General features: G+C 42.8%; 1 protein-coding gene across 1 annotated transcript in view; it reads right to left on the bottom strand.

The window, feature by feature from the left end:
• The window catches only part of LOC147882845 (NAP1-related protein 2-like), a 37,774-nt gene extending 28,370 nt beyond the window's left edge, over nt 1-9,404 (bottom strand). The window contains exons 1-5 of the mRNA XM_087400716.1: nt 9,071-9,404; nt 1,180-1,302; nt 513-563; nt 327-398; nt 77-190 (exon numbers count right to left, since the gene is read on the bottom strand). Coding sequence (XP_087256842.1) covers nt 77-190; nt 327-398; nt 513-563; nt 1,180-1,302; nt 9,071-9,187 — 477 coding nt within the window. The 5' untranslated portion in view covers nt 9,188-9,404. The remainder of the gene's footprint in view (nt 1-76; nt 191-326; nt 399-512; nt 564-1,179; nt 1,303-9,070) is intronic.
• Nucleotides 9,405-14,080: the final 4,676 nt, after the last annotated feature.

Genomic DNA, 14,080 nt, shown 5'->3' with positions numbered 1-14,080 from the left:
GAAAAATAACTGGAGCAGGCAGGACCACACACCCACAAACATGAAGATGGAAACAGTCGGACATTGAAATTTATACCATGCCATCTTTCCAACGAGGCTCAGTTCCTGATATTGAAGTAGTGCCTTCATCAGAAAACTGGAAGGTCTTCACTAGAATACTGTCCTCAAAGTAAGGGTTCGGACGAAATGTCTGCAAGGAGAGCACTCAGACTTAGCACTTGAACTCACAAAATCTTGCCAAAAGCACATAGAATTTTTTCCTGAAGATTGCAAGAGCTCAAAACACTTGGATATGAAAAACAAACTGCCAGCAAAAATCTCCTTACAAAAGAGATTCGGTAACCGGACTTCACATCTTTGAAATCCTCAACATCCAAGGATTGCAAGAACTTGAAAACCTGTCCAAAAATTTAGGGTAGTAGTTGACAAATCCAGGGACTCAGAGACTAGCTCAGAAACTCCTATTCTGCCAAGATAATGTAGCACCCCATCTAGCAAGCAAATCACCTTACCTTTTGATCCTCATCAGTTAAAAGATCAGAAAGAGCTGGATGACTGAGAAACTGCCATTAAGACAAAGCACTTCAGTTACTCAACAGAAAAGGTGATTGGGAAAAAAATCCAGTATTATCCTTGCACAATGAGAAGTATGGAAAATCAAACTATCCCACAAACCACAACTGAACATTTAATCTGGCAACAGCTAGCAAACCTCTGAAAATTTTGACTGTAAATTGTGTCTAAGAAGACAACCTATTCGTAACAAAAAGAGCTTATTGCCATGTGATATTTCACCAGGTGCAGAAAAAACAAACATAGGGAGTTGCCTTATCATTACTGCCACAACTCATATGCACACAGGCTCTACATAGATCCTGGAAATTTTAGAAATTCCAACAAGAAAGCACCATCCAGATTAAAAAGAACCCATTATGACACGCTTTTAAAACCTCAAACAACATACACGGGCTGATTTGCCACCAGAGACTTAGGCAATAACCCTAAACCTAGTGTCTGATTAGGAGTTAAGGTTTAAAATTGCAATTGAAACTTCATACTGATCTGCTTCAGAAATTCCCAAGGACTCAACAGAGATTCAAAAGCACAGGTAATACCACTGCAAGCACATCTCAACTCATAAAAATTTAAGAAATGAGAGATGAGCAAATCAGAGCATACTGCAGTCAACCAAAAATCAGGGATCCCCTGGATGATTTTATCCCGTTTATGGTACACAGGCCGCCTCCTTTCGTTATATATTTGCTCTACCTCAAGAACTTTATCACTAGCTTCTTCATTCACCTGCAAACAATTGCAAAACAAATACATAAGATATTCTTGTAAAGTATATATTGACAAGAGAGATACATAAGTTGTCAACACATGCTGAGTGTAACGCATGATGAGTGTAACACAACAAGAGAGAGACATGCATGCAGTGTCTTTTTTTTGGGGGAGTGGGGAGGGGGTAGAGAGAAAGAAAGTTTGTTAAAGACCAAAGGGTCTGTGAGACTGAAAAAAACAGATAGAATGAAAGTAAGGGGTGGGGCCACTAAAGACGCAGCGCTGGTGTCTGAGACGAGACGAAAAATATATCACATTAAGAGAGAGAACCAAATGCAAAGGACAGAGAGATCGAGTCATGCATTGACTACGTCCAATCCCCTGCTGCCCCTCACTCGGCCCACTAGAGAAAAAGTCCGTGTTCATCCTTTAGCTGGGCTTTGGCGATCCCTCCTATGCTCTCCTCTGCGCTCGCATGAGTGGATCTCTATGTGTCTATGTCTCGAGGAGGAAAATGGCCACCAGACTAAACTCAGATCCATCTCGATTGGGCAGTCCAGGGTGTCTTTTCACAGGATACAGATTGAGACCAAACGGGTAGAGGGCATCCCTGAGAGACAGATTTGCACTTTATTGATATGCAGGAGATAAGACGAAGGAACACTTTGCATTCAGATGCCATGTGTACTATGAGATCCATGGACCGCACCACTATCTATTCAGGAGCGGGTTTGGCCACACGTTGCTAATCAGGATGTGTCAGGAACTCTCTAAGTCGGCCAAAACCACTCTGAATAGATAGCGGTGCCATCCACAGATCTCATGTTACACAGAGCATCTGAATGCAAGGTGCCCGGTCTCCTACATATCACATAAGGTGCAGATCCGTCTCTCATACATGCCTGTTCTGTCTCAATTCATAGCCTGTGAGAAGATACCCAAAATTGTCAAATCGATATCTTTAGTGCATGTGAGGTATGGATCTGAATTAAAGGAAGAGAGAGAGAGAGAGAGAGAGAGAGAGAGAGAGGACACTTCTGCACCAGGACTAAGGACACGTCATGTCGTTGCCCGTATTATTATGCACGAGATACAATGAGTTGAAAGGTAATTTCAATGAGACAATAGGCACATATCCTAAAAACCATGTGACAAATACAATACAAGACACGAGGCTAGTCTTGCGCTATCATATGGCATATAACTATAATTTGTATGAACCGATAGGCACACATCTTAAAACAATAACTCCTCATTACCAACTTACCATGTTGAAAGCCTTAAATATATGGAGCTTCACAATCAAATGTAGTTGGCTCCAAAGAGAGACTATTCTAAAGACTATGGAGAGAGAGTCAATGGAAAGTACTAATGGTTTTCCTAACCTCCCAGTTGGCTTCATGTCTATTTGAGCTCTTGTATGAAGATTATCATAGTCAAAAATAGAATCAAGATTTAGTATATATTCTAGAAAGAGATTGCAAGGTCCAATCTTCGCTGGACAGTATTATTTATGCTGATTTTGAGGAACAAGAAACCCAAGGATTCCAAAGACCAGTCTCCAAGGACTAAGCAAAGGATCAATCAAAAGATCAAGAAAATGCCTAGTGGGGGCATGAAAGAATTCAATTTTGGGCAATTAAGTCGCTAAGTATCATATACATATACCTAGATGAATCCAAGAACATTCCCAAACTCATCCTCTAAAAACACAACATAGTGCAGTTTCAATCTCATGATAGTCACTCACAAGGTTGAAAACCATATACTCCATCATGCATAGCAAGGACTAGCTACTATGACATCCCCACTGACATCATCAGCGCCCAACAGTGGGTGTAGACCATAGTATAAAAATATGCTCTCACACATACAAATCCACACACCCACACATGTGAAAATTCCTTGTCAAAAGAGATTCCCAGTAAATATATACCTAGATGAGTTCAAGAACATGCCCAAACTCATCCTCTAAAAACACAACATAGTGTAGTTTCAATCTCATGATAGTCACTCATAAGGTTTTGAGTATTATTGATTTAATTTTGAAAGCTCTTTCCGTATCTTGTCTCCAAACTGTAAATATCAACGTTTTGTTTTCCTTGCTTATGTCGAAAAAGTAAGAGCATACACACATAGTTTGATCATGTCCAAGTTATGCCACCATAGGTTTTGAAGTTTTTTTTCATGGAACAAGGGCCAAGGCCCAAGCGTTGGACAAAAAAATAAAATCCAAGTTCTATGTATGACACATGAATAAGATTGAGAATAAGAATTCTTTCTTGTGCGTTAAGGGGATTTTGATATAAGATTGACTGGCATACGGATCACGTTAATCATATCTAGGTAGTAATCCTTGACAAAAAAGATTTTCAACTAAGGCTAAGTATCTCTTTTGTGTTTATGAAGTTTGCCTTGTGTTTATTTTGAAGACCTAATCCTTGTATAGCAATACAAAAAAGAGTGGATTGTTTATTTGAGTTTGTTTCTTGAGAACACTCCTCATGAATGTGTGCTTAAGTATTGGTTCTGCGATTATATGGTCCCTTTTATTTAGGACTTGTTAACTAAAGATGGATTTGGAGCTTTTATGCTTTCCTAGGAAACTCTTACAGTCTCTCATATGGACAAGCAAAAGACAACACTAAGAACTTCAATCAAGGCTTTTCAATTGAGAACAAATGATAAGAAGCCAAGGATATCTGACGAGATGTATTTCTGATGTCTCGAGAAATAAGAGAGAACTCCAAAGGCCCCAAGAGTAAAAGATCTATTAAAAAAGGCTTTCAGGAGTGGTAAATTTCCCACGTTTTAAGAAAAAAAGTTACTAAAAGTGAAATAAGCAACTTTTTGAAAGTAGAGCGCCCAACTTGTTAAGACCTCCAATTTTAGCACTATTTTTATTTTAGTCAGGCTTTGCACGAAAAGCTTGATTTTTGTTGAAATCAAAAGCCCGCCACAACCTATTTATTGAAAAGCCCTCATGCTCAAAGTATGGTTCAGAGTCGGTCAGTCTATACGACTATTTACACGCAATTCGAAGAGCATTCATAGTAGTACACATGGTACGGGTTCTGCTGCACAGTTTTCAAGGCTGGCTGCTGATTGTACGGACTGTCAACAGGTTCCTCAAGGCATTCTCCCTACTGTACAAACGATTGGCCTTGGATAGTCATACAAATTGCTTGCACCCTACCTTACACCCATTGCTCGCTGGTGGGTCACGTTCCCCTGCACGTGATCAACTTCCTCTCTCTTCCTTCACTCCTACCCATGATCCTCCTGCATTCTCTATCTTTCTCTCACTCCAACCTGCTCTCTCTCTCTCTCCCTCCTAGCTGCTCATTTCTCCTGCATACCCTTGCTTGGTGGATCTGCTACTCTTTGGAGGTGGACTCTTCCTCATTTGCTTCATTGGCTCGTGGTGGCTGACGGACACTGTGCGCTGTTGGGAGCCTGGACAGGGGATAGGTGTGAGGATTGAGCTCGCCCCTCTTCCAAGGAAAGCGGGTATGGTTGTTCTGGCCCTCAATTGATTTCCATTTTGCTATTCTAGAAGCTTGTTGTTACAGTTTGTTGTTTGAAGTTCTCCCTGGACCCAACAAGCTGTGACAAACACCCAGCCACAGAGGGTGAAGCCTTGAGGCTGTTTGAGCACTTTCGGAAATTGATTGTGATGCCTTGTCATTCTCAGTTGGGCATTGTTGTGAAAATGCCTTAGTTTTGACCCTGGCACTTGGGTACTAATGGTGCACTAGATTTGGATGTAGGCAAAGGCCAAGTGCTCGCTTTGGCAGTGGAAAATGCAAGAACAAAGAAATTTTCCATTTTTGAAGAACTAAATTGTGGTGTCTCGTGTTTCGTTCCATTGAGCAGGGGCACTCTAGCCTCCCTTGAACTATTTTCAAGATTGTTTTTCAGTGGCATTTTAACTAATGGAAGTGACTAGAAATGATGCAATGTGGTTGTAAATGGTATATAGAGTCTACTATGGTATACTTTCTCAAGTGATGTCCTTGCTCTACACCAATCCACCACAATTAGTTCCTCTTGGAAAGTATTACTATTTTCACCAACATCTGGTGCTTATACATCAATACCAACTATCAGTGCTAAACTTATAGTATGGTCTCATCATCAGCAAATGAATCCGCTATTAGACTAACCACTTTTTAAATTTGCCAATAAAGGTGGCCATGTTCAGATTTACCCTTCAACTTTTAAGTACTCAAGTAATTCATTATGAAAATGAATGAAACTCGCATCTGACTCAATGTGCCAACTACCACATTCTACCTCTCTTGCTATATCTCAACTAGTTTCTACCATTTTACTCAAGCTGATTGCAAACCACTTCATACTCGAGAATCTCAAACTTAGCATCAAACAAATAGCATCTCCATGTTTTGACAATAGCGTACATTAGCTGGATCAAGTTTTCTGCTCTCAAAAGCAATATGTCACCCATTCTAAATCAACAAAGCACCCACAGCTCCACCACTTACATCAATTTCAAATATGAAAGGCTCCACACACATATTTATATATATCTAGATGATTCCAAGAACATGCCCAAACTCATCCTCTAAAAACACAACATAGTGCCATTTCAATCATAAGGTTGAAAACCATAAACTCCATCACACATAGCTACTATGACATCCCCACTGACATCATCAGCACCCAATAATCGATGTAGACTATGCATAGGAGAGGGTGTAGACTATGCATAGGATAAACATATGCTCTCTATTGAAGCAGTCACCTCCCCATCTGTGTGAGGAGTGCATGGGGGATGGACCTGGGGTCTGATGGATGGCCACATGGGCAGCAAGATGGCTGCCATGGGGGCAAGAGTAAGATAGATCAAAGGTGCCTTGCAATGGACAGGTATGAGGGCAGGCACATGGCCTGCATCAGGCCTGGAACAGGGCGAGACGATGACACAATATTGGCAGGGTATCCCAAGAGAGAAGGCGAGCTGCTTGGCATTGTTTGCAGGCAGGAGCGTGACCTGCAGCACGGCCTGCAAGAAGGCTCAACAGGAGGCAGAAGTGTAGCAGCACCTGGGTCAACCATTGTAGAGGCTGGTAGGGCTGGTTGGAACCAGCCAACCAGACCTGAAGATGGGCTGACCGGGAGCGCTGATCCCTGCAAAGAAAGAAGAGCATGTGCCCTGGTTTTAAAGCACCCAGGAGGGTCGGTTTAGAGGCAGGGGGGCCTGCACACAGGTCGGCCAGAAGAGGGAGAAAGTCGGCAAGTAGGGGTCGGCTATTTCCCCTATTGGGTTGGTGGTGTTGTGGGCAGCCTTGCCCTATATAAAGGGGCTGGGCCCCCACATAAATGCACAGCCCCACAGAAACTGCCCACAGACCAAGATAAAGGGCATGTGGGGGGCAGATCTTTGGCAGACTGAGTCGGTCAGCAAGGGGCTGACCAGTCGGTTATTTTTGAGGGGCCTTGGGCCCTATAAAAGGAGAGGCCCTGGGCCTCGTTTTGTATCCAGAAGGTTGGTGCACAGGGGAGCAGAAGGAGCAGCCAGAGCCCCTTCCTTGGGCCTACATCCAGCAGGCAAAGGAAGAGCAAAGGTGCTGCAAACTTAGCTCCACACAGGGCTGAACCCTAGGCTGTCTACAAGGGCAGTAAGAAGCTGAGATCTGGACAGAGAGTCTACATACGCTCAGTGGAGCACGCAGGCTCAAGTCTCCCGGCAGATAGTAGAAGTACATGGTAAGATCAAAGGACCACGCTCTGGTGGGACTTTGGGTCTCTCTCTCTCTTTGTATTGTGTCCATAGCTTTAAACGGAAATATATATTCTTTTTGTAGCTTCTATATCTGGCTAGTTCATTGCCTCTTGATGAGTCTGCACATCTATTTGATGCACATAAGTTTAAAAAATTTGTAATTCCACTCCCCACACACACTATGTGAGCTCCTGAGCTATTCTATCAGTCTTCCGCTGTGCGTACCCTCTGTTGGGCGATTTCTAACACTCACACATACAAAGCCACACAATCCATTTATAGTCTTCGTACTGAGTTTCTGTCAGCACTCCAAAGGAGAAGGGCAGACTCAGCCATGACGAAGGCTAGCACTAAAGGAGAAATCTAATCAAAAGGTAGTCCAAAATCTCTTCATTCAACCTGCAACTGCTTGTGAAGACTAAACGATTTCATTTTAGTCTCTCGCAGACGAGCATCTAAATCTAGCTGATAGGGCAACGCACCACTTAAGATAGAAAGAATTAAAGCAACACACATATTTGCCTCTTCTAAGCTTTCAAGGGTTCAAGCCTTTTCAAGCTTGTTGGGGTTTTGTCTAAGTTTTCACCCATGTATTGTCCCTTTTAGATCCCGTATACATGATTATACATGGAATCAATTAGTAGTCACAATATTCAACTAATAACGAATATTAAATTATACATTTATTAGATGCAATTTACATTTTCACCTTGCTAAAACTCCTCAATGGCGAGGTATAATTAGCGTGTCACAAACATTGGCCTTGAAGGCCTTGTGCCTCTATACTTGCATGAGGAGGTATATGTGGTATGGTTGTAGGATTCTATATGACGGTTGGGATGATATTGAGAGGAGACATGTCGTCAATATTCTTAGGGCACTGCTTTCCTTCAAAGTTCATTGCTATAGATGCTTCAGTAAGAGTACAATAAATGTGGGGAGCTTATTTAAGGTCGCATGAAGCAAGCTATTTTGAATGTTAGTGTGATGAATGCGGTGCAAGTAGTCACAAACAATGCCTCAAATTGCAAGGCAATGGAAAGTTCCCCATCTTGTGTAACCCATTGCCTGGACCTCCTAATTTGAGGATGCAAGGGAGTTAGATTGGGCGAACTAAGAAGCCTAAAGTGTTAACTATGAACAAGGCATGGAGTAATTGTAGATTTCAAAGCATAAATTTTGAAGGTCTTAATGTCTTCATGACTTAGTTTTAGAGCATTTCATTCATCGTTTGTCATTAGATCATTTCATTCATCGTTTGTCAATATCATATTTATGTATGTGTGGGCGTCTAGCTGCACGATAAAAAAAGACATGCAATCCAAACGATTCGAAACGTGTTTCAAACGTCTTTTCAAACGTGTGGAAACTTGATACATATACACATCCTTGCAGAAACGTATATAATTGCAAACTAAACTCACCACAAAGCCACGCAAAGGAGCAAACCAACATGCTAAAATTAAAGCCTCCAACTCTTCGTTTGAAAATACCTTTTATTAGAAAAGATCCAGCGAAAGAATCGTTGCTCTATGTCCACTTAATCACTTATAAGGAATGGAAAAAAGAGACCAGCATGTCAAGTTCCTTCAAACAGCTACACAGAGGCAATTTGCAAACAGTAATCATCTCTAAACTGAGACAAGAGAGCATGCACGAATCTTAAAGAACCCGTTTAGGTATAGAAGAGCTGAATGAATAAGCTTACAATAGCAAATTCGGGCACCTATTAACAACAATAAAGACGCCTTTCTCGAGCCTAAATTTTTATCGAAGACTCTTCCCTGCAAAACTAGATAAGAAACTATACATGCAACCAGCTTCCCGTAGAGACAACCGGCAACGTTTCCAAACGCGACCAAGCAACAGACTTTCTCCTGTAATGTATTCCGCAACCGAAGTTTTCTGTTTTCTTTTTTTCGTTCCGAGGGAGATTAACGACACGCAAAAGGGGGAAGCTTGGAGACTGTCATGGAAAACGTATTCCCAGCAGGCAATCAGAAAAAGAGACGGAAAGCGTTAAAAAGCCAGAATCAATACCTTCTCGAGCTCGTCCTGGACCTCCTGAAGCTTCTCAATAGCGAGGACGAGTTCCTTGTCGACATGCTCCGAGCCGTCATCGTCGTCGACTTTGGCCTTCTTGCCCTTATCCATCATGGTGCAGAACTGTGAGGAGGGGAGCTGAGGCAAAACACAAAAGGAAAGAAAGCAGGGTTGAAGACTCCTGAGTCCTACGCTTCCCCAAATTTTTGGGGGGTTTTAACGTGTCGTTCATATAAACCCTAAGGGCTCTAGACCCTCACATAGGGGTCCCCAAAATGGCGAGAACCTTTCACTAGACTAAGGATGCTACTTCAACTCACTAAGATTTTCATTGCTCATCTATTATGTTTTGCTCATCTATTATCTATCATCTATCATCTATCATTGTATATAATTGGCGTTCTCTCTCTCTCTCTCTCTCTCTCTCTCTCTCTCTCTCTCTCTCTCTCTCTGAATGTCACCTTCACAAAGCTCCCACAGATTAGGTCGCAAAAAAAAAGAAGAAATAACATAAGACGTGGCACGAAAGGCTTGTCGCGTGGCACCCTCTCCATCCTCCCCTACCTAACACACTCCCCCCCCAGCACCACTCTCGCCCATTTTTTAATTTTGGAAAAGCTCGTGAGAAATTCAGGAGGTGTGTTGGTGACACAAGAAAGTGCACGGCACATGGGTTTGTTGCTTCTTTCAGGAATTGGGTACAATCATGTTATGCCACAGCAACATGCAGGTCCCCTACTAGGATATGTATATTGAAGTTGTTCTCTCTCTCTTTAAAACTAAATGCTCTCTTTCTACACAGGTCACATTTACAAAGCTCCCAAAAAGAAGGTTTTAAAAAACGCCCCATCGAAGCAAAGGTTTTGGGGAGAGCTCCATCGATACCTCCATCCATGGCTTCCCTCCCATCGCAACCTTGCATCATCCCCTGAATCCCTCCTTGAGATTCCATCTTCCCCCTCCTTGAAGCTTGGATTGGGCCTCTGCTCCCATGGAATGCAACAAAGCAAGTCGAAGAGGCAGAACTAGAGTAATAGTAGCAGCATCTACGATTGGGTTTGCTGCTACTCACATACCTCACGTTGACAGCCCTAAGGATGCCTCAAGTGAGAACCTTCCCTCTCTCTCCATTGCTTCATCAGATCCACATTAGACATGATGAAATCCCCCATGTTGCGCCCTACATTTGCTAAAATTTTACTTCTATGTTGTAAGTTTCAGTCCCTTCATCCCCAATTTCTACCTCTCACAAATGAATTCGTTGAGAGCATCGATCAAAGCACAATTCTGATGGCTTTGCAAGAGCACGCGTTGCATATTTACGTAATCATGCAACTTTTTGTGTGATTTGCATTTGTGAATAACACTTTCACTAAATCATGCCCAAAATGACGACAAAACCTTACCGATCAATAAATATGGAAAACTGACTAAATATTGTTTTGATACAATGACAACTATCGATGATAAATGTCCATAATACTGTCGGTAATAAGCAACTAACCACCTAGAAAGTTCATATTATTGGCGGTAATAATAATAATACCGGCAAAAAAAATTGGCCTGAATTCGCCAACCGATAATATGCAAATAGCTAGTGATACTAAAGGATGTATCATCAGCACTTATGCATTAATCATCAGTGTTTGTGCTTGTTACAGTCAGTATTTAGATAAATACCAGCGCTATAATTACTACCACTTCTAAATAAGCATCCTGCTAGTTTAATTTTTATTGCTTCCAATTTGAGAGGTAATTCTCCTCTCTTATCATTAGCCTCATGCCAGAGCTTGGCCCATGGGGTAGTTCTTGGCCCCTATGCTCAAAGGCATGGGAGCAAGATGGCACCACTCCAAGGGTCAGATTCTAGATTCTCTCGAAGAGGGAGGTAGTTTTTGTCATTTTTTTTCTCACACACTTTGTTTCGTGCATTGTATTTTGTACACCACATGTTGCACTAACACGTGGATTTTTGTATATGTAGGTATTGTATCCGATATATTTTTTCACAGAATTTTTTCACTTCCACAGTGTTTTTTTTGCAAGCAACAAGATGGAAGGTTTCGCTTGCAATAAACATAAGCATGGGCTAACAATGAAGCAAAACAAGCTTGTTAACTAGATAATTGTTAGAGCTGATAAATAGCTTGTAGGAGTAGGAGATGGAGAGAATAATAGAAACCACAGATAGGGGGTAAATATTATATAGGACACAAAGTCAATGCTTGAATAGGATGCCCTAAACCTTGAGCTTGCCGTCATGGTGGGTTGGGAGTCAGACGCATATATTTTGGCTCCATTTGTGAGTTGGCAATGTGCCCATATGGCTTAAGAAGATGTGTGCTAAAACTCCATCAATCACCATGGATCTCATACAACATACACTATCAACTCTATAGGAGACTCCAGTGATGTACCAAACACCCAACCAATGGAAGGGAGAATGACCCTATATTCCCTCGAGAGCCCTGGGAAGCGAAGTGTCATTGAGCAGTGAGAGGAACATGTTGAGTTGCATCCAAGTCCACCACCATAAATCCATGGTACCAAAGTGGTACACCAAATGAGGGCCCATGCGAATTGGGTTCTGCTCCAAAAGAGCTAGGGTGGTATGAGGGGAGCTCAACTAGAGGAGGAACACACCTCGTTTATAGATGGTGAGCTCCTGGATATGGTCCCCTTCTAATGCCATGATGGCTCGGATCCACCAATCTCTCACATGTCTCTTCAAGGGAGTGAGGCCAACTATTCCACCCACAACTACCATGTCCTGAAGTGATTCCATGGTTTTCTTCACCTATTGCTTGTTAGTTGGCAAAATGAGAGCTTTGATGGTGGCTAGGGATTCGAGGGTGCTGCCATGGAGCCCCTCTGACCAAACCAAGGGTTGCCACCTAAAGTCTCTACCTCCAAAAACAAGCAAAAAATGTTGTGCCCTGAACTGAGAAGAGATGGTGGAAAAGAAGGTGAAGCGAGTAGCTATCTGCTAAGGACGCACGATTCCTTAAGAAGAAAATCCTAAAGAAAGGAAAAGACGACCACTAAGGGCTAGCCACAACTGAAGAGCACACTAACCTACTACAAGCTCTTCACTGTGGGGCCTAAAATGGTCCATGAACTCAACAAAGAGAGAGGTTGTTTCCTAGGGAGAACAGTCCCAAAGAACTCTCAAGAATTGGGGTCATTAGCATGAGGAAAACTTGTGGACTTTCGTGCTAAAAGGAGCCAATAAAGGTAGTTGCAGGCTACCAATGTGTTGTCACTGTTTCTCCCAAGTGTAGGTTCCGAGGTGTTGGTCACCTATGGTCGTGTCATTGCTCATTGTAGCATGGGTGTTCACAAGTGTAGAATAGGTCCTCAGGTCGTGTTTCGGTGAGAGGTGTAGGCTAAAGCATGGAAAGCATATCTCATACGCATGTGTGTGAGAAAGAGGGCTTGATCATAACGATTGATGGAGGCTCTCGCCTCCTCGGGAGTTCAAGGGTTTAATAGGGGATTTCAGGGTTCGAAAAGGGGACAGGTTTGAGAGATCTATCTAGGAGTTTCAGGGTTCAGAGGGGGTCGCAGGGTTTAGGAGGAGTCCAAGATTGAGGAGTGGAGAGCTAGTCTCCTTTGCGGATTCAAGGGGTAAGGGTTGAGGAGGAGGGACAAGGAAGGAGGAGGAAGAGGGAGGACGGTGAAGGAGAAGAGAGGAGGGAGGAAGAGGGAGGAGGAGGAGGGAGAAAGAGGGAGGAGGAGGGTGGAGGAAGAGGGAGGAGGGAGGAGGAGGGGGGGGGAGGAGGGTGGAGGAAGAGGGAGGAGGGAGGAGGAGGAGGGTGGAGGAAGAGGGACAAGGGAGGAGGGAGGAGGAGGAGGAGGACAGAGGAGAACAAGGGTAGAGAGTGCAAGGGTAAGGGCATGCTAAAACACGATACTGTAAGAGAGCATGGATGCAATGGAGATCAATCAATTATCACATGAACACAATAGTGAGCTTAAACACTGAACCCCAAAGAGTGGGAGCTTCATTCGATTGAGAGATATTTATACATGTTGGTCTCTTCACAATCCGTAGGTACCTCTGTGGTGGGACCTCTTTTGTAGGAGACCTTTTGGACAAGAGTCCCTCCACTTTTGGGGGGGACCTTTTGGGTCTCTACACAAAGTGGGGGGACCTTTGAGTCTCTACACAAATTGGGGGGATCTCAAAAAGTGTAGGCTTTTAGTCTTTTTCTCTCTAGATCCTGATTTTGCAAGTATGATTGGATATTTTCTAGAGAGGAATTTGGCTATCTGCATCCTTTAAAATTCATCATACCATCTTTCAGGCTCAAGATATTACAAGCAGAGCTTTGCCGCTACTCTACACACATAATGCTCTCACCATTGTTGTCTTAGAGTGCACTTCTGGCCCTTGTTTCCACCATAGGGTTAACAACATGTTTGGGTATCGCCTTCAAAAATCACCAATGGGATTACCAGACATGGGAATCCTATCTATGTCCTGTTGCAACTCCTGTGTCGGTGTGTGATTTGGATTATCCAATTCTTGAAGGTCATTGATGGAATCATTAATGGTTCCATTGAAAACTCAAGGGAGATTTGAGGAATATGTGGTCTTGGGGGAGAGGAAGAGGTTATAGGGGAAAAGCTTGAGGCTGAAGCAAGTAGTGAAGTTGAGAAGGTAGAAGTGGGGATGTTGGTGGAAAGTGGAGGGAGAGCAGGGCAAATGGATTTAGCAACTTGATAGTCCTCAAGGGAATGATTGTCAATTGTTGGAAAAAAGTTAGGTGTAACTGGATGATAGGAGTTAGATTCTTGGATTAGGCGGTAGTGTTGAGAGGCATGGGCAAAGAGACATGGCAAGGAATATGGATTGGCATGGATTTCTGGAAAGGTATGGAGGATAGTACTGGAGTTAGAGAGGGATGTGAGAAGATCAGAATAGAGAGTGGCAAGATAGGGCAAATCAGATTGAAGGTAGACCACATATTCCTTTGGCAGATCCTTGTTGCTTCTAGTAGGCAT

This window comes from Dipteris shenzhenensis, chromosome 29 (genome assembly GCF_047967505.1).
Source record: "Dipteris shenzhenensis isolate YYH24624 ecotype China chromosome 29, Dip_SZ_1.0, whole genome shotgun sequence".
NCBI lineage: Eukaryota > Viridiplantae > Streptophyta > Polypodiopsida > Gleicheniales > Dipteridaceae > Dipteris > Dipteris shenzhenensis.
Note: the sequence above shows the minus strand (reverse complement) of the source record. Positions and strands in the feature narration are given on the sequence as shown.